Source organism: Photinus pyralis, unplaced genomic scaffold (genome assembly GCF_008802855.1).
Source record: "Photinus pyralis isolate 1611_PpyrPB1 unplaced genomic scaffold, Ppyr1.3 Ppyr1.4_unclustered_Scaffold2346, whole genome shotgun sequence".
Lineage (NCBI taxonomy): Eukaryota > Metazoa > Arthropoda > Insecta > Coleoptera > Lampyridae > Photinus > Photinus pyralis.
The window spans coordinates 33,825-55,271 of NW_022171185.1; the positions used below are offsets into that span (position 1 = coordinate 33,825).

The following is a 21,447-nucleotide window of genomic DNA, read 5'->3' on the forward strand; positions in this document are numbered from 1 at the left end:
AGAACTGACCAAGTGTGTATAATGGCATCATAAAACGCTCCTATGAATCCCAAACTGTTAAAGCTTATCATCACGAATGCATCAGTCTTTGAAACGAACGGCATGTCTACCTAAACAGCAGCAGATAATCAGTTTTTAAACTACTTTCCAAATCTCAGTAATTTTTGTTTGTCTAAAATTATCATTAATTAATAATTACGCCCTCAAAATCGAAGCATTAATTTCTAAGATGGAACTGCGTTTAGTCAAGATATACCTACCAACTAAAATTGCCATCCCCTACAAAAATAATTTCCAAAAAGGTAGACTGAAGGTTTTCACCCGAATTTCCCCGACGCATCCGCGCCATATTAGGGACTGGTCGGATAGTGACCTTGCCTATAATACAAAAAGCAACTTCTTTCTCACATATTTCTACCTTAACCTAAAAACAGTTTTATTCTGAACACTGAAAATAGGGTACACATCGTAAGTTATAATGAATGGGTTTATTCAAGTTGTACGTGTTGGGAATGACAATGTCTGGTCTCTATTATTATGGATAGTGTCCTATCTCAATATAATGTAAGTGTGTGATTTCCAAGTATTATCTATGGAGTGTATTTGTAATAGCGCGTGTTAGCCATGATACTATGTTAAGTTGTAGTATCATGCGTGTTAGCTGTTATGAGCTTATGATTAAGAGATAATTTTTTATGTATGACTTTAGCTACTTGATAGTTGATATGTATTCAAATTATTTATAATTTAAATCATGGCGTTAATTGGATCCATAGAACAATTTAAAGGTGGAAACGCACAGGAGTTTAAAGGGTACATGGATAGAATGGAACACTTGTTTACCGTCAATGTTGTTAACGAAGACAAGATGAAAGTTTCGCTTTTTATAACCCTTGCAGGTCCTGAAATCTACAACATATTAAGAAACTTAGTTTCACCGAGGACTCCTAGTCAATTATCATTTGAAGAATTAAAAATGTCTATCGAAGGCTACTACAATCCGGCAGTTTCAGAGATTGGCGAAAGATTCATTTTCCACAAGTGTGTACAGAAACCAGGTCAATTTGTTTCTGACTACATCGTGGAAATTAAGAAGCTTGCATCAACATGCAATTTTGGAGCATTTTTAGAAAGTGCATTAAGGGATCGTTTGGTTTGTGGTCTTTCTAATGATAATATCCAGAAAAGGCTTTTGTCTAAGCAGGATTTAAGTTTCACAGATGCCTGTAAGATAGCTATAGGGTGTGAATTAGCAGATCAGCAGGCGAAGACGATGAGTGATCAGCAATCAAATGAGTCAGTCAACAAATTAAGTAAAAGCCAGTCTCAGAAACAGGGTCCGTATATGTCAAACAAGTCAAGAAGTCAAAATAGTCAGTCGCAAGGAGGAAAGTTAAGTCAGTCGAATCAAAGCAGTTTGTCGAATAGTCGTAGTCAGTTTAGTCAGCAGTCAAGTAAAAGTTGCTACCGTTGTGCTCGTTGGCACAATCCTGACACATGTCCAGCCCGGAATTGGGATTGTTTTACATGCAGAACTAAAGGACATACTAGCAGGGTATGCAAGAAGTCAAAAATCAACGTGGTAGAAGACACAGCATCGGAGGTAGAAGAAGATGAATTTGAACTAAGTTATATTGGTGTGGTGAGTGATAACCAAAAAGCTTTTAAGATACCTATAAATGTTGAGGGAAATATAGTCAATTTTGAGATTGACACTGGAGCGTCTAGGTCAGTAGCACATATATCATTTTTTAAACAATTGTTAGCACATAAAAAGTTATTTAGTGTTAATTTTAGTTTGAAAGTAGTTACTCGTCAAAAAGTTAATATAGTCGATGTACTTGTTAAGTCAAATAATGGTCAAGGTTTATTAGCACTCGTAATTGTAGAGTCAGAATCTTATTTTACCCCTTTATTAGGCAGTAATTGGCTGAATGTACTGTTACCTGATTGGAGAAATCATTTCTTGGGTATTACGTCAAAAATTAATGATTTATTTTGCTTGAACAGTGATGAAAAGTCAGAGTCAATTGATGTTGGTCGGTGTATAGCTGCGGTTAAAAACAAGTTTAAGGTAGTTTTTAATTATTCTCCAGGATCAATTATAAAAGGTTTTCAAGCGAGTTTTCAACTTAAAGAAGGAAGTATCCCAGTTTTTCATCGTGCGTACGATGTACCAATTTTGTTAGAAAAAAAAGTTGAAAAAGAGTTATGAAAAATGGTCGAATCCGGTGTACTTGAAGAAGTTAAGTATAGTCAGTGGGCCAGTCCCATTGTTATTGTCCCTAAAAAGGAAAAAGGGGAAATAAGAATTTGCGTGGACTTTAAGAAAACTGTAAATCGTGTAATAAATTGTGATCATTGTAGGTTACCAACCCCTGAAGATATTTTTGCCTCGTTAGGGGGTAGCCGTTATTTTAGTATCATTGATCTAAAGGGAGCTTATCAACAGTTAGAAGTAGATCCACAGTCGAGTCCATTACTTACCATTAATACGCATAAAGGACTCTTTAGGTTTAAACGGTTAACATATGGTATTAGTTCTGCTCCGGCTATATTTTCTGCTGCCATGCCTACTATTTTGTCAGGTTTGCCATGCAGAAACTACCTAGATGATATTCTTGTGTTTGGTGATTCTTTACAGTCTTGTTATGAAAATGTTATAAAAGTTTTAAGTCGTTTACAAGAATATAATGTAAAAGCAAATGAAAAAAAATGCCAGTTATTTAAAAAGCAAGTCGATTTTTTAGGTCATCGTATTGATGAAGTTGGAATACATCCTTTACCGGATAAAGTAAAATGTATAAAGGAGTGTCCAGTACCTCAAAATGTTACACAACTTAAGGCATATTTAGGTTTGATCAATTATTATGGTAAATTTTGCCCTATGTTGTCCACAGTGTTAAAATGTCTTTATGAATTATGTAAAAAAGATGTCGATTTTAATTGGGATAAAAACTGTGATGTAGCTTTTGAACGAAGCAAAGAATTGATTACATCGGATAAAGTGTTGACGCATTATAATCCTTCTCATCCTTTATATTTAACGTGTGACGCTAGTGCTTATGGTGTAGGCGCAGTCCTCAGTCATAGAATTAATGGATTAGAAAAACCAATTAATTTATTCCATAAAGAACATATTGGAGTGGTTAGGTCTAAAATGTTATTAAGATCATATTGTTGGTGGCCATGCATTAATGAGGATTTGGAACAGTTTATCAGTAAATGTGAGAGTTGTCAAATTAATCAGAAGTGCAACAAATCATCATTTGTTTCCTGGTCTCCATCGATTAATGATTTTCAAAGAGTTCATATAGATTTCTTTTATAAATTTGGTTATACTTTTCTAATTTTGGTAGATTCAAAATCTAAATGGATTGAAGTAAAGCTGATGGATGAAGGTACTTCAGCAAAAGAAACTATATTAAAGTTAAAAGAAATGTTCAGTGTTTTTGGACTTCCAGTATCACTTGTATCAGATAATGGTCCTCCATTCACTTCTAGTGAGTTTATATCTTTTTGTCATGCAAATGGAATCAACTGTTTAAAATCTCCACCGTATCATCCGCAAAGCAATGGCTGTGCTGAAAGGGGGGTGCAGACAGTAAAAAAAAGTCTAGAAAAGAGTTTGTTTTCTAAGGATAGGTCGATGATTTCCAAACCATTAGTTCAGAGTAAATTAGCAAATTTTTTATTTGAATACAGAAATACACCAAGCACATCAACAGGATTATCGCCGTCACAAATAATTTTTAAGTCAAAACCACGAACAAGATTTGATTTATTACGACCGGGTAATCAGTGTGCAAAGCCTATTTCTAATTTAGAACGTAAGCTGTATAATGTTAATGAAAGTGTTTTAGTTAGAAACAAACATTCTCAAGTATGGGAGAAAGGTAAAATTTTAAAAAATTTAAGTTTTTGTACACATTTAGTATTGGTTAATGGCAATGTAAAAATGTTTCATGCGGATAACATTCGCACAAGTACGTTACAGTCTAAAGTTACACCTTTTCTGCCACTTGAGACGGCTTTTGATAGAAACGTTTTGAGTAGTTCAGCACAATTGTCACCACCAAATGTAGCAACTGAGAATATGACTCCTTCTGAGGGAGAATTTGAAAAAACTACACTAAGTAGCGTTACCTTGGTTGCACCTCAATCAACTCCTGATGAGCTGGATTTACAATCGCTCAGGTAGGATTAGTAAACCACCTGTAAGATTAGATTTATAATTTTTTTTGTGAAGGGGGGAAATGATATGTATTCAAGTTATTTATAATAATTGTATAAGGGTGCGCTGATGTCATAGAGATAAGTTGTTGATTCTGTATTCTGTATTTTTGTAAATTGGTCAAAGTTTGTCAATCGTTAGAATAAAAGTTATTAGCAAGTCTACAACCTTTGTCCAGCGAATACATAACAATAGTGGAAGGAAGATCATGTTAATCTATCAAAAATAATGCATCAGAAGCACCACTAACAATAGATAACAGAGCCTAATGTGCTCGACCGCTACTACTGGTCCTAAACAAAGAGCAAACCTTGTGCGTCTATACAGAGCAATAGAGAGCTACTTACATTTCCTATGTGTTGATGGCGAGCGATATGCGCTAGAGAAAGGAGACACAAGACAGCATATGAATGTGATCACGTCGAATATTTGAGAGACATGGGACTAGACGTAAGAGCTTGGCATGTCTAAACACGACCATCTCTTAATCTCTAGCCGTAACTAAACGTGATGACCACACGACAGGATACAATGGGATATTGGTATTTTGTTTTTATTTTAATTGTTTCTTAATAGCTTTATTTTTTATTAAAAATGTGACGTTTACATTTTTGCAATCAGAAACAAATATATTTATCATTCTTGAGCAATGGCTCTCGCTATAGATGAAGAGCTCGAGAGTAAATAGTGTCTTTTCTCACTTGTACCAACAATAACTAGGTATTTTATGTTATAATACTACGTATAGCTGTGATATGCGATATTTACATACATAGTTCCATTTAACTGTATTTCATTTATTTGTCTATTCTAATTTCTAATCATTTATACATTTATCTATAAACAAATTCAAACTGAAAACAATCCAGTGGAATTGTCGAAGATTACTACACAATCTGAATGAAGTAGGTAAAACTTCTAATCCAAGCGCACAAACCTATTTGTGTTTCGCTTCAGGTAGCACATCTCAAACCTAATAGTAAATATATAAATACTTTAATCTAATAAGATGGGACTTCTACTCACCTGAAAGAGCCTGCGGCGGAATGGCATTAGTAATTCGCAAAAGGCATGCCGTAGTACTTGTCCCAAATACAAGCTTCAGCGAGACATATTTAACATTAAGGTGATATGTGTCCATGATCGACTGCATACAAGCAATCAATTTTCTGCGGAATATTGCAACGTTGCACACACTATCAACCTGTGGTTAGAGCTTAACATAGTGCTAGTTATATGATAGAAACACTAATACTTACCTGCAAAAGGCACAAACACAGCAGCCGAATCCATAGATGGGCACACCCGTCGTAGGGAGCCCCAACTCTGGACCTTCTCCTTCCAGAATCGGCATACGGTGCACCTCCACCTACAAAAAAAGAATAATACAGACACAGAGGGAACCGCCTAAGTAGTAGTGACTAGTGTGACTAGTGTCCTGCTGGAGAGCACAAAAATATATACCGTGAATCAGTACATCTAAACAACAATAGTGTCGTTTTAGAAAATGCCGAAAGGCGTTTAAAGTTGATTTTGTGAATCCGTGTTTTTTCCGGGCTCATGTTGATGATTTACTAATATACTGCTCCTGAGACAGATAAGCGTTAAGATTTTGGAAGCGATTCGTAGATTATTTCAAAGTAAACTGCGCATCGAAAAACGTCAAACGCTGCTAACTCACACACCAAAATTTAAATTGAGTTGGATAAGCCTAAATAAAATCTTTATTATACATAACACACCCTTGCCATCTTCAGCTCCAGTGGAACGGATGTCTTCCTACGCCACCTTCATTAACACACCGAGGAGGCATGCATTGTCTGATAAAAACTGAAAGAGAACACCACAGACGAATAACAAACCTGAGGAGAAGACAACACAGACGAAGAAGATGAACAGCGAAAGAGACGCAAACCGAACCGCAGGATGCATAAGTCGTTCAGACCCTGAGGTGTCGCAATGGAGTCTAACAGTTCAATGCTGTCGACAAATACGAACCGTGACAAAACGTCTTGCTGGTCGATTTAAAAAATACCTCTGCATCAGTTGTTATCAAAAGCTTCAAGGAAGGTGTCTTCACGATACAATCTTAGACGCCGTGATGTTCAATATATAATAGAATAGGTCAACCTGTTTACAAAATAAATTTTGTCTTGTCAGATGCATAAGTTTTATACTACTAAGTTAGCTCCTAAGCTCCTAGGTCCATTTTCATACGCAAGAGATATTCATGGAACTATGAATTCCAGGATAAAGAAGGTACTAATAAAGGGTCAAAAATACAATATATTTAAAACCTTATTATAGAAATGATAAGCGTTTCTTAATACACAAAATAGCCAAAAGCATATGTAATTACGAATCCGTCCGTCTGCCAGTTTGAACGATATCTGGAAAATAAATAGACCGATTACGATGAAATTTGTAAGTGGATTCTTTATCAAATTTGTAGATCGGAGTTCGTGAATTAGCACTGTAGGCTAAAAAATAAAGACGGCTCTTTTGACATTTCCGTAAGTTATGAACCGAATTGCATGAAATTCAATACAGCTCTAGCCATATAATACGCTATACAAACAGTTGATTATCGATTCAACATTCACAGTGTCCTTTTCGTATCTCGACCATTTATGATCCGAATTGCACGCTATTTAAATATTTGATACATAGGCACTTGGAATAAAAGCAAATCGGACACCAGTTTCAAAATTTGTTTGTTTTGCGTATGCGCAGTGCCAACTTTCTTATTTATGAAAGCATTTAAACGAAATTTCATATATAGGCACTTGGAATATAAGCACATATAACACCAGGTTCAAAATTTGGTTTTACGCATGCTATAGCCATACTCAGGACCTCGTTTGATATACAGGTTGATTCAAATTCGAGGGCCACCATGGGGATCTCGGAAACTTTAAGCGATAGGTAGGTTGTTTAATTTGGCAAAGTTGCATATTTTGATGCTTAACAAAGTGCCGTTTTGAAACTTCGACTTTTTTTGAAGATACTTGCCGCTTTGAAACTAAAAAAATTCCGCCTACTGAAGATATCCTGAAACAAAAAATGAAATTTTGCAAAATCGTTTTTATTTTTTAAATGACACATTATTATGCCCACTTTTTTCCCTCTACAAGATGCTTATTCCTACCTAAAGGGCATAAAAAACAAAATATTATTAATTTTCTCGTGGCATAAAGGCATGAATCAAATGGACAGCTTCAAAGATCAGTGGTGCATTGGCGCTGTGCTTTGCAGAGAGGAGACAAGCTCTTTTTCCAAATAAACCGACGTGTTTCTTTTGGTAGCCACCCCCAAAGAAGTGGTGAAATTTGGATTTCTTCTTTAATTTTTTTCTCAGCAACCATAAGAGTTACAAAGATGGGTGGCACCTCTTTGAATAGGTTTTCGGGTATGCCCTATCCGATTTTGAAATTTTTTTTTTCAAAATTCCTACCACGAAAGGGCGCACCCCTACTTGGGGAAATTTGGTATCTAGGGGTTTTTGAACATGAAAATGACGAATCTGGAATTAGTTTATGAAAATTCGAATAAAAAAAGTTCCACTGCAAGTCTTGGCCGGACAACGAAAATGGAGAGAATTCCACGAAATTTTGTTGTGTACATACTTGATGAGTTAAGGAACAAAATTGTTTTAAAATAACTTTTCAATCAAAAGTTATACTCATTTGAAGATTGGGCCTTCGGATTACAAAGAATGTCCCCCGCTTACTGGCGAGTGATCTAATTTCACATGTAGTTAATTGAAAATGTCGCAAATAAAAAAATAACGATTTAAGTCGATACGATAACGATACTTGCAATAATGCTCTTATTGATTGTAATAGAATTCTACTTAATAGTAGATTAGAAAAACTAAACAGTATCATTACATAAATAATACACATTCACATGACAGTATTCTTTATTCCTTGCCCCTCTTTTCACAAAACTTGAATAGGGACCGTTCATGGTACAATTTCCAACAAAAGAAAACTATAAATCTAAAACTAGTTCTTATGAAAAATATTACAAATGATTAGGGAATCTTATTTAAATTTCAGCATTTCTGAATATAACGACGATCGCAAATGTGCGGAGGAAACGTATAGCATGACTCGGCTGAACTAAAATCAAACATTGGTTGCTTTAGTGCTTAAGGAAAAACTCGTAAATTTTATGTTTGCTCGAAGCAAAAGTTTCCAACCATATAAGGAATGTCGGGTTATTGGCAAGCAAATAAATTCCATAATAAGATTCCTTACGTTCGTACGTACCGCGGAAGTGATGGAAATTCAAATCCGTCAGTAGACGTATAAATTAGTATTTTACGTTCCATAATTTTCTTGTTAGTCAGGATGCGGAAAATTATAATTTTAATGTTCGCGTAATATTTTATAACTAGTTTTAAATTTAACTTTTTAATTGAGATTAGTTTATGAAGTTTAATATAACATTATTTTATTTTTATATTTAATGTTACGCGTTTAAATTTAATGAAGCATTTTTTCGGAGTACCACTGCTTCATTCGAACACATGCACGTACGTTTGTAAATTTAAAGCTTTCATATTTATTTTCATATTCTGTTTTTATACTGTAATATAACAGTGCCTAATTCTAAATTATTCTCTGTGGAAATCACGAAATTGGTTATCGGTCTTGACTGAGAATGACTTCAAAAGGCGACAATTTAGTTGCTTCATTTTCACAAACATTTATTAATTGTTTTTTGTTTTACAAATAAACACTCAGTTTCCCCAAATTTACAAGAGACTCGACATTTACTGGGTTCATAAACACACGTCACAGAATTTAAAAAAATTAATTTATTAGTTATATAAATATAAATTAAATATTGAATCACGAATTTCTCCATTTTATTTGTATATCAACCATGTGCATATTTTATGTTGTCATACAGCAAATTGAGTGCTCTTTTCAAGTATCTTAAAAAACATAGGCATTGCATTTAAAAAACAAAGGTTGCATCGATTTCAAGTTAAACCGGCCGTCGTGCCGGATAGATCGCATATAAAATTATATTTGACAAATTTTTTGTAGCTCGCCAAACAAAAGTGTGTGTGTAACACGGGACGTGTGTAACACTTTTTATTTAAATTCTAAATTTATATTCGATATTCTTACGCCATCTATGCATTTGCCCTGTAAATACGTTTAGTTTAGATGTAAGTTAGTTCTGTGGTAAGAGTTGTTATTTCTTTAGTTCTTTGTTTTGCCGCTAGAGGCTATCGGAGTGTACCTTTTCTTACAGTGACTGTATAAAGACTGTGACTATAATGCTCCATGTCGGCCATGTTTTTTCCAATGTTCTTCTGTTATTAGTAGCTATGACTTTTGTTGTTTTATGAATTGCTACTAATAACAGAAAAGTTGAAATTTATTTTTAAATTTGCGGGTATACCAAAAGCTTAATAAAACATCTAAAAACAGTTTTGTATGCACCTTTTAATTCTGAACAACTTTAAACTCTACAGTTTTTTTTCTGTAAAATGTACAGGAGCGCAGTATATTGCATAAAACTCATTTTCCCATGTTAAATTCCTATGTTCCTACCTCGGTTCCTACTTACCGTGCACCACCCGGTATAGTTGCTTGTGCTTTGTAAATTGTTTTTGAAGTTACCGAGACCTATTCCAAAACCAGTATCTACGATTTTTATTTACTTTACTTGTGTCATTACGAAGGATTTGTTCGTACTAGTTTATTTATATTTTAAATTAATTAGATTATCATTTGTAATATGGAAATTTAGATATCGTACAGTAGTTTTCTTGAAGTTAACGTCACGTTTATGCCTTTATATATAATCGATTTGTATGGATGATTCGTTATCGATCAAAATTTTGCGTTTGTTTAGTTAATGTAAATTGAATTATTGGTTCTTATTGAGTATTAATTACGATTTTAGTATTCGAGTTAGCTGATTAGTGTCGCAATATTTGTGAGCCGCGCTATTCACTATCCCTCTTGTTTTTTTACGCATTTTTTTAAGAATTAAAAAAAAATGTGCTATTGTTTGAGTTTTGTTCGTCCGTCCGTCCGGACCCACTTCTACCGTTTTGAACTACTTCTAGGGGAATGGTCCTAGAGTCCTAGAATTTTTGCAGTAGGTAGCCTATACCTTGAAGGTGTGTCCGAGGGCCATTAAATTACAGAGGGGGGGAGGGGGAGTATGAATTATTTCTTTGCATACGTATGCCTTTAGTGGTAACGGTGAGCAATTTTTTAAAGTAATGCTGATGTGAAGGATAATTAATGAATCTATAAATTTAAATGAAGTAGGTTCATGCTGTATGCAGCAATTATAATGGTTAGTTATGAATTACTTAGGGATGAGCTATCCTTTCGCTATTATATGTAGATAGATGTCAATGTGAAACAACGTTTAAGAGTATTAAAAGATTCAAATATTTATAAATTGATACGTATTTATGTTGATAAATCCTTTGTTTAAAGACACATGCTCGGTATAACAAGCAAGGCTAAAGCTACTATCAGTGTTCAATTTCGATCTTGCACGCAATAATTTACCCTTTAGTTAATTGACCTTATTGATTCCCTTATAGTAAGCTGTAATCTTGGGTTGCAATAATAGGACCAGAACAGTAACAGACGAGAAAATCCTTAGTGCGCAACACTCGACAATGCATAAAACGTAAATTCCCGGTCCAAAAATTCCATGATTAAATTTTTTCTTTGCATGCCTGACGCGACGGTCCCGTCTGATAGTAAAATAAACTTACTTTCGCCGAGCTGAAAGATATTTTATTTAGACGGGGAAATCTCTACGGCTTTTGGTTTATTTCTACTACTTGTACTCTTCAGTTTATCACGCCTTAACTGACAAGTATGAACGTAAGTCGTTTTATTTTTGTAGAGGCTCTTTACGACATCTCGATTGTGTATTTCACAGACACGGCTGTCCTTGGGTGATGCTTTAAATTAATTTTAAAGATGTTGGCTAGGGTCTCAAGAAATCTATTTTGGCGCTGATTTGAGTTGACCGACAGCTCTAGAGCAAACTTCAAAGCTCTGTAGATATTCCCATTGATCTATCTTCCACTTAATGAGAAAATAAATAAGATTGAGTCTGTCTATCTGGTCTGCCTGGCGGTAGAAACGTCCGATCAAAAGGTCAGCTACGTAGACTATCGGGTCAAAAATGTTACAGTCCAAAGACAGATCTCGAGGATCGCTCGGTATACAGTTACATCGGATTTTAACTAAAGAAGATGCTATTATGACTCAAAAGGCCCCACAGGAAGATGTTCAGCTGTCAGAGATCGTTCCGTCTGCCGCTCTAGTGTGGCATTGGCAGTTTCCGCAGTCTCAGCCAGATAATTCTTTTTGTCTCCATTGTTGTGGCGAAGAAAAATGTTTGGAATGGCACTATGCAAATCTCGCATCCATTCGGCAGTAATAAACGTATTCATTAAAGAGCCGTGGGCAAGGTGACAGATCCATTTCAAAAAATTTTATTTAAGGTCTAATTTTTGGAAGAAATAAAATATTTTTTTAAGCAGAACTACAAAACCAGCAATACTTATTTGCTTTAAAGTATTTATCTTTTGAAAATTGTATTGAAATAAAATGGATAATTATTTTCGTTTCCTTACATCAATCAGGATCAGTCCAATATGAGAAATTTAGAGCTGCGTACGGTACGTGTAAACGTTTGTCTCATATGCTCATCTTATGGCCGGAGTACGTAAAATCCACAAATTTCAATTTTACATTACCTACTACGAAAAATAATAAAGAAAATGGCAATAAATGTTAGAGTAATATAGAAATATCGTACTAGCATCCTTTCTAAAGTTCAAATGAGACATTTAACTTACTAAAGGCAGAGGAAAGATAGATTTTTTTCTACTTAAAGGGGAGGTATTAACCCTTTACAAAAGAAATATTACTTTACAGTTCCACATTTCCTAACAATATTGCGTCTTCCTTCCGAGTTTCGGTGTAAACAATTTGATTTATTCTTTCGGGTTTTGTCGCGATAGTTTTAAAAGAAAGTAAGAATTGGAAAACCTCTAAATTGTGTTTTTGTGGTCAATATCTACCAGAAACAACTTGCGAGAAAATGAAGATTCTCTTACGGTTAGGCAATGTAGATCATGTTTCGTGCAAATCCATTTGTTATCTATAGAAATAAAAGTGAATCACCGAAATGTATGTAATACGCGCATATAACATCAGAACGACTACACCAAATTATACTGTATTCATTTTAAGAAGGTAGCGGTAGAATGCATAGGGAAGCTTTGACCTTCACTGTGATTGGTTAAAACATGAGTCAGTATTACAATGAAACATAAAACGACTGGTGAATTTTGTAAGGTGGTAGTTTATGTTGCCAACTAAACTGCCGAAATGTCATTAGCTGTTATTGTCAAAGGTTTATTTCTGTTCACAGTGCGGAATATTTCTACTTTACAATAATTTGGTGCCGTTTTATATTTTTCCTGTGTGTGTTTATCTTCAAACACAGCGCCATCTACTACCTTCTTATAATGAATGCAGTATAGATAATTACCACAAAAATGTTCGGAAAGACGTTATTTTAATTCACAATATAACTAATAGATGGCGCCATTACTAATAAATAAAAATGAATGTTGTGTAACGATTTATTTTATCCATTACGAAGCATTTTTATTGTTGAGAGACCCCCGTAACATTTAAAAGAGAATTGATAGATGGCTCCATCTATTGATGGAATGTAACCACGCAAAATTGCCACGCCGATTGCCAGCGCCTTGATTTGTTGGTGTCGATTCTCATCTTTCTTTTCCCTTCGTAAGCCGTATTGAGGTGCACGTCAATTAAACAAACAGCCGAAAGCGTAAGGTAGAACGCATGGAATTTTAATTGCCATCTTCCGAATATATTGATCTTTGGCAACTGGATTCATAATTCGGGATAGTGAGGATATACTGCTGTATGACCCACGTTGGGCGCCACAAAAGAAATTCTGTGTTCACCGATCCGTAGGCGAGAACGTATAGAAAACACCAAAATAAAACCTAGCTAGCTGAGAACGTATAGAAAACACCAAAATAAAACCTAGCTAGCTCTTTACCTTCATTTATTATCACGGCACAAAAATTCTCCCCAGCACAGAGCAGAGATTCGACTTTGCTCTCAGTTAACCTGTTAACTGCTAACAGATAGTGGGTCAAACCAAATAACTTAAACTACAAACTGAACTGAAAAATTTTGAATAATTAACATGGACCGTGGGCAAGCATCCAATAAAAACACAGGTAAATTAGAAATGAAGTTGTTAGAATGAAACACACGGAAAATTAATGTAAAAATTACTTGTAACTTGTCCGGGAATTTGAATATTAAAATAAAAGGTATCCGTACATAGTTCACAAAAAAATTTCAATTAACACAATTGACATCTTACGCTAATTACATCGGCCAATCGCAGCATCTTCTCTTCGGGTAGACAAAGATGTTCAATAAAAAAAACTTTAAACTGAGTCACGTTGAAAACTAACTTAGGAAACGCCGAAAAACACCTCTCCTTGCAGCACCTTATCTTCAAAACGTAGAACAATAATTAGCCGCGAATTCGTTGGAACTTCAATCTCACATTGAACGAAAACTTTCGATGCTGGCTGTGGCTGCAAATGAATACTTGACGTGACGTGACAAAAACCGACGCTTTTCTTGTTAACGTCCTGTATAAGGCGAAACCCTTCTTCCGATAATAAAAATTACTAATTAGACTATCCCCTCAACGCACGTTATTAGGCCAACAAAAATAGACGCCGATTATTTTTCGAAATCAATTTCTTTATCAGACATTAAGAGATAAATCCAAACTTAAATTCTAGCAAAAATAAAATTTCATCTCTCTTAACTACACAGAAAAGGCGATACCTGTCTATTAAATTAAGCATTTACATTTGATAACAGAAAATTCCCTGAACTTTCTACGTTTAATTAATTTGTAAAAAACAACCTTAACCGCTTTCTCGTTTAGCACAATAATCTCCATGCCGTTACATAGACCAACGACAATTGATAAAATTAATTAAGAAAATTAATAACACAAAAAGGAGGCCGCCCTTGCCCATCTTAATTAGGATTTCCGAAAATTTCATTCTGCCGGACGAAATAAACACAGCAATACATTTGCGTTCTTTCCTTTTTATCGTACGTATCGCCATGTACATTTCGTTTCTTAAGAGTGTACCTTCTTTAGGTTTCGGCTGTAATCTGTTGTATTGTAATTTCCTTCGATAATTATTGCTTCATCTACGATTAGTCCTCTTATATAAGAGGTAGGTAAATTTGATGTCATCATAGAAAAGGGGTTATCTTTGATTACTTTTAGGGTTTAAGTTCACGTTCAAGTTCAAATTCTACATACGTTTGACGTTACCTACGATTCTTGTTCCACGTACAAGTTTGTAACCTTGAGTTAAAGTCACCGTTGCAGGCGAGTGCCGACGCCCTTGGCTTACTTCGACATCTGCTGATAAGCGATCAAAAAACGCCCTTTTTTTCCAACGAATTTCAAACATTGGTCCAATTTTAAATTGTTGGTACTTTTTGAACTCTCTGATTGATGTTCTACAATCTTTAGGGAGTGGGGGGAGGTAGGGGATTTTATCGTTCTTTTAGGAGCCACAACGCATTAAAAAAAGATTAACTCAGTTTTTTAGAAAAGTTGGAAAAAGGGGAGTTTTTATTGCTTGAAAAAATTTTTCTATTGGACTAATTTTGTTTGTTTTTTTTGATCGGCGCAGAATTTTGTTTTCTTTAATTTACTAAAGAAGTGTTATTCATATAATATGGACCGTTTTCGAGTTTTAAGTGAAAAACTGAAAAAAGTCCGAACATTTTGAGGTTTTTTGGCTGACAAAAGTTGTGCCGGGAAAAAATTTGTGTGCACTCTTCAAATTTGGACCCATTTAAAACGATAAAATCGTTTACACCCCCTTTTGCCGGAATCGGCCCTTCTGACTGCTCCGCATACTGGACTAATAGGAGTTACTGTGAAATCGCCTACTGTGGCTTACTCTATGATTCTTTGATGAGTGTTAATTTGTGAGTTGCAGTGACTTCGCTGACGCAGACATTTTACCCTAAAATAGAGCTCCAGATGGTGTGGATACAGCATCGGAAGGTCTCCTTATCTCGCATGGTGTACGTTTGGCCACAGGACCACTTTCCATGCCTAGAGCATGTGACCTTAGTTTGGCGTCGAAAGCCTTCCTTATCCCGCAGAAGTAACGTGTTTGGGCCCCGGGCCGAAAGGCTTGCGCGACCCACTGATGTTGAATGACTCCTGCAGATCCTCGTTCATCATGAACAACAACCTTTATTATTGCAGATACGTATTCTAGGTCCCTGTTGGCCCACCGGCGCCGTCATGAGGCGTCCTCTCATGGAAGTTACACTTCTCGGCGTAAGTGCTCCGATCCGAAAGGCTCGACTCTAATTCCGCGCATGTTTGAATGTTGCAGAATATCACGATTAGCAGCTGTGTAGCTAGATTACAAGACAGAGGGGCCCAGGTACCGCTAGATGCCTTGATCATCCTGACGATTGGGGTGAGGTTGTTTGATTTATTGAAGGTGTGCTTCGTAATATCAAAGAATTGGTTGATGGCGGAGACGTGTATAAAAAGATGTCAACTTTCCACAGACACTGCCTCTGCCTGTGAAGAACTAGCGCAATTTTACATTACCATCACAATATTCCCTTGTTAGTTTCAAAATAAGATTGTTGTCGTTTTAGTGGGGGCCAATTAACGTCGTACAATATGGATAAAAGAGAAAAATATGCTCTCAAAAGAGGCAGAGGGTGCTCGGCGAAGCAAGCACAATAGCGTTTCAGTTTAAATTACATCGAAAGTAGCAATCTGAATGTTACACTTTTTGTTTAATAAGTAGCTTCAACTTTAACACAAGAATGCACTTATTCTGCTAACTTCTTTAATTAACCCCGTTGTTGACATGTAAATGGAAATTGCAGTTTACTCCAAAATAATGGCTCGACTTATTTCTAATTTCATCTTAAAAGCTTTTCTTCTAGTTTTGAAGGGATTACAAAAACATTTAAAGTTTGTTAATTGCATTTCTCCTTTTAACAAACAAATTCTATTTGAACAAAAGGGCACTATGAATAGAAGTTTTTATACAAATAAGGTTGGAGGGTGTATTGGGACAGGATACCTACGTTATTTTGCAACTCTGTAAAACACACTAAGACGCTCCAAGCCGCACACGAAAAAATATTATACATTTAGAAAACTCAATGGAGCGAAGAGCCATAATTTTACTTGCCCTTACAGTTTTGATCTTATAGCATGAAAACTGTCGACACTTTGAAGTAAAGGGAATAAGTTTGGAGGCAATAAAATAGATTTTCATCGCTTTAAGGCAGTGACTATAATCCCCCGGCGTGCAGTAAAAAAGGCGACGCATACAACATTTTCGGATATTAGTCGTATGCGATGTTAGGAAATGGTAGGTGATGGCGCCAGTTCCCAAACAAGGATTCTGGGCCGTACACTTTTAGGTAAAGTTATGTATGTTTAGTTGACGAGTTATACGCCAAAGGGCGTTAAACAAGGATCGTATTTGTATTTCAATGCGTTTGAACTTTTAATTACAGCAATTTTTCTTGCGCGAGAAATTTATTGAACCGCAATTGTGCGGCATTGATTTTCCTCCGCAAACCGCTTTCTTTTTAATTAAAAATACCTTTCGTGTAGCATTAATGCCACTTTTTGTGTTGAACAAATTCGCATCTCCGGTAATTAGTTTTTGACGTACGTATGTACGTTACTGCAGTAAAATTAGGTTTCCAATGGTGTAAGTGAACCATTATTCATTGTATCATTCTACAATTTGGCATTAATGAAATTTAATCTAAGGGCTCGAGCGCTTAGCGCAAACAATAAATCACAGGGCCGATTATCAGAAAAAGAACGTGACAGATTTTGAAAACGAGGGCAAAAATCACTAAAGGTTAAGCCTGAAAATATATCCCTTTAGCCGAGTGTTGACAAAAGCTTTCGTGTATATTTCTCTATTTATTTAGTGAAGCGTAACGCGAAGAGAACATCAAGATAATCCATAAAGTTCAAAAAGCTTTCAAATTGAAAACGCCCTCAAATTTTAGTTTTCTACACGCTTTGTCAATAAGTACCGTAAAATAGATTTGAGTATATAATCTATAGAATTTTGAAGGATAAAGTTATTATGTTGAACTGAAACTGCCAGGCGAGGTTCTGTGTGATCTCGTACTAGTCCTTTTCCGTGGATTTTTTGCGTTTATTACATCTTTTTTATAAATGTATTTTCCTCTTTCCTGCAGTTCTTGTTTGGTGCTTAGAGTAAAATTTTGTTGAAAGGTTTTGTTAAAGTGTGTTTGGCGTTCAAACAGTTCACTTACAAACATTTACCTTGGGACGGTTGAGAATAGGTTCACGCTTATTTTATTTTACGTTTGATTGCAGGCACTTTTTGTCGATAGTTTACGCAGTACTGCGCCAATAAATCGAATTTCTACTCACAGTGAAGCGCCGTAAGGCATAAAAATTGTAAAATTTCGGAATCTTGGGCCAATCAATGAATTTTCATAAAATGTGAACGACAGTATTGTTAAAAGCTCAACCAAAAAAGATTAAACAAAATTGTGCGATCTTGATTCAAACAATTTACTGCAAAATGAGAGGCACAAGGCGAAAAAATGTTTATTTTTCATTTGCCTATTATATGCCAATTATATCTGTCATATGAGATATATAAAGCACTATGACGCCCGAGGGCATAATGGATTGTCATTTCATTATGCCCTCAAACGGCCTGTCAAATACATTGACGGGAGTTATATTATGCAATAAAAAAGATGCTACTTGATATAAAGTTGGCAAACAATAATGATTACATTTGTATATTGGAAATGCATTATTTGAAACGATGAAAAATAAAATTTTGTATGCACCTCAGGCATTACTCGATATTTAACCCTCTGGCGACTTACAATCCCTCGGGCTCTGTCGCCCTCGGCATAAATATCGCCTTAATGTCCTTGATACATAAATAACTATCATAGTAAAGATTTCAATTTTATACCTAAGAAATTATATTTTCGCAAAAAAATTATTATAGACTATAATACATTATTACATCACTGTTCATTATTGTGATGTTGATTGTAGGTGAAGGTGAAGGCTGTTACCATTGCATTCTAAGCAAGCTACAGTGCAATTTAATCCACTTTCCCTGCACCCACAAGATGCCCCCATCCTGTTTTGCAGGTGCAAAAAATAATTTTTAGTAAGGATCTTCATTGTTTGCGGTATCAGTATTCCGCATTCATCTCCAACCCCATTCTTCTGGTAATATTTCTCTTCCGAGGGATGTTTGAATTTGCAGATATACCCTTTTGAAGTATCCAAAAGCGGCATCGGCGGTAGGTGCAAAGACGGCAGCATAAATTATTCCTTTGTGTAACTTTATCTTTTTTTTTTGCTAAAACTTTTCAATTAGGTAGGTACTAATTTAGGCTCAGTCCCAACCATCGATAGGGGAGATAAGAGATCCATAATTGACGTTACAATGGTCAGTGAGGGGGTCGGTAGGTAGGTGGTCCAGGTTGGAGGAGGTTGAAACACTGAGTGACCACAAATACATCACTTGGGAGATAAAGAAAAACCGCGAAATTGCAAGAGAGTCCACCGAAAGACACGGTGAATTAGATTATTCTGTCATTCAGTTTATTACCGGGCATGGAGAAAATGGAACATATTTAAGGAAAATAAGAAAGAGAGAGCACGGCAAGTGTAACCGACTGTGGGATCACTGACGAAGCGGGACGTGCGGTTTTGGAGTGTCCAAGGTGGGAAGGTGAGAAATGGCGGACGGCGATCAAAGTGGGCGAAATCCTGGGGAAAGACAACATCATGAAGATAATGTTAAAATCGAGGTATAATTGGCAGACCATAGCGACGATGATTGGCAAAATAATAGGGACAAGAGAAAGGGAAGACAGAGAGGACCGCATAAGGCCATCAAAATGAAACACGAATGTCGCGGAAGAAGGCTCCTGGCGATACCCGCGAAGGGGGAAGTGGTTTAGTGAGTGCAAGCCCCACACTACCTCCGCCATAGATTTTTTCCTCGTCAGGCGGAGGTGTGCGTAAGGCATTCCACCATCCCCTTAAATTAAAAAAAAGGTACTAGTTTACTATTGTACTGATTATTGTGGTAATAGTGTATATAGTATTTCTTAGTTTTACAATTTTTATAATTTGTCTTTCTTTTAATGTACAGAGTTGGACTGGGTCAACTGGGTCACCTGGGTCACTAAATTAAACTGGGTCGCTGGGTCACGTCATACTCTTTGCAGTTAGACCCAGTGACCCAGTTTGACCCAGTTTGACCCAGTGACCCAGTTTGACCCAGCGACCCAATTCGACCCAGTCACCTAGTTTGATCGAATAACGCAGTTAAGTCAGTGCCCTCGGTTCAAGTGTACAGATTATGCAATAAATGAAATGCTGGTTTGATGAAAATAATACTCGATTGCTTGACAACTGCCATTTCTGTGATGTTTGCTTTAATACTGCCGTAAAAAACTTTCCATGTCCCGAATTGTATTAGAATAATGTTATTTCTTTGCTTCAGGGCTTACCAGTTTGCTTACAGGTGTTCATTCACATTTAATTTTTTTCTACTAGTTAGCTTAATCCAAATAAATCTTTTCTCTAAATACTTTCATTGACTACTTGACTACAAACTATAAACAAATGCATTTGATTTTTTTAGGTATTAGTTCTCTTGAATGAAATTGGGCTAAGTGCTTGTTGCCGAATATTATTGAGGAAGTTTTTTTTAAATTAAAAGTTACTTGAAATTGTTTTGGATGATACCTAACAATAATTTAATTACTGGGCCACCGGGTCAAGACGTGGTCACTGAGTAAAGCTGGGTCAAGATAGGTCACTGGGTCAAGCTGGGTCACCGGGTCAAGCTGGGTCACCGGGTCAAGGTGGGTCAAGCTGGGTCACCGGGTCAAGCTGGGTCACCGGGTCAAACTGGGTCACCGGGTCAAACTGGCACCGCGGTCAAGCTGGGTCACGGGTCAAGCTGGGTCACCGGGTCAAGCTGGGTCACCGGGTCAACTGGGTCACTGGGTCAGTACACGAACTGGGTCACCGGGTCACTGGGTCACTCTATGCTTGACCCAGTCCAACTCTGTAATGATTCAGGGGCAGTTATTAACTATTTTTTTTCTTTCTTTATTTATTTATTCATATGAAAAGGGGCTTTAATAAGTGGTTATTGAATTTAAACTAAAAACTAAGAGTATGAGTAAGTAACAACAATAATCTTAATAAAATGTGATGGACGCAAGTAGCGTCAGTAGAAGGGTTGGAGAGCTCGGCAAGTATCCACTTGAGTTTTCTGCCATGATTCATTTTCACAAAGAAAATATTTCGTCCATTCCTGGATGATCTGGGAGGGTGCCCCTAATGCTAGCGGCGTTTCCACGTTGAATGGCAAGCGATATTCTTTGGAATAGGAAACTTTTAGCACGGCTGTCTCCGGATTCTACTATGAGGTTTTGTCCAATACACTTCAAAAATGATGTTGTTTCCGAGCTGCAGGGGCCAAAGGTTTCAAAAGCTAGAGCCACAAAGAAAAAATTGTTAGATTTCAAATCGGAATATTTTTCGTGCTTCTTCTTTGCTTGAGTTTCACTAGCTGATCCGGCGGTTATTGATGTTTGATGTATGTATGATGCCGCAACAGTGTCCACGCAGGTGACATCCCAAATTAAGCGTTGTCCTCTTCGCCATGGTGCTAGAGTGACTCCATCTGGTCGTTTTCCATCGTCGCGTGACAAACCTACAGGCTCCAGAATTGAACAAATCTTAATTGACGCAAGAGCTCTCTGAATAATGTGATTCAGCTCTGTGTGCCGTGAATGTCTTCCCTTGCTAGATAAGCAGCTTAACCCGTGATGCCCATTTTCCTCTACAACCTTTCCACAGTTGCATTGGTGCTTTTGAAACCTCTTGCAGCCAAGGCGGAGAGCCATACAGGTTTCAAAGTCTTGGCTATCCAACATGGTACCAATGTTGGCAGAAGGAATACATTGGAGCCAAGCTCCAGATAGTGCACCTTGAACTGCAAGGAATCGTGCATTATCAGT

General features: G+C 36.4%; 1 protein-coding gene across 1 annotated transcript; it reads right to left on the reverse strand.

Moving 5' to 3' along the window:
* Window positions 1-5,043: 5,043 nt before the first annotated feature.
* Window positions 5,044-6,277, reverse strand: LOC116181819. The gene is made up of 4 exons (XM_031502245.1): window positions 6,270-6,277; window positions 5,494-5,641; window positions 5,261-5,438; window positions 5,044-5,207 (listed from the first exon to the last, which is right to left on the reverse strand). The coding sequence occupies exons 1-4, from the start codon at window positions 6,275-6,277 to the stop codon at window positions 5,188-5,190; spliced, it is 354 nt and encodes a 117-aa protein (XP_031358105.1). The 3' UTR covers window positions 5,044-5,187.
* Between the last annotated feature and the right edge of the window lie 15,170 nt (window positions 6,278-21,447).

What these genes read in the sequence shown, in the direction of transcription:
- LOC116181819 (XM_031502245.1), bottom strand. An exon ending in TGTGTTTGTGCCTTTTGCAG is followed by an intron (nt 5,439 to 5,493) that starts GTAAGTATTAGT and finishes CTCTAACCACAG; the next exon opens with GTTGATAGTGTGTGCAACGT. An exon ending in TCCGCCGCAGGCTCTTTCAG is followed by an intron (nt 5,208 to 5,260) that starts GTGAGTAGAAGT and finishes ATTTACTATTAG; the next exon opens with GTTTGAGATGTGCTACCTGA.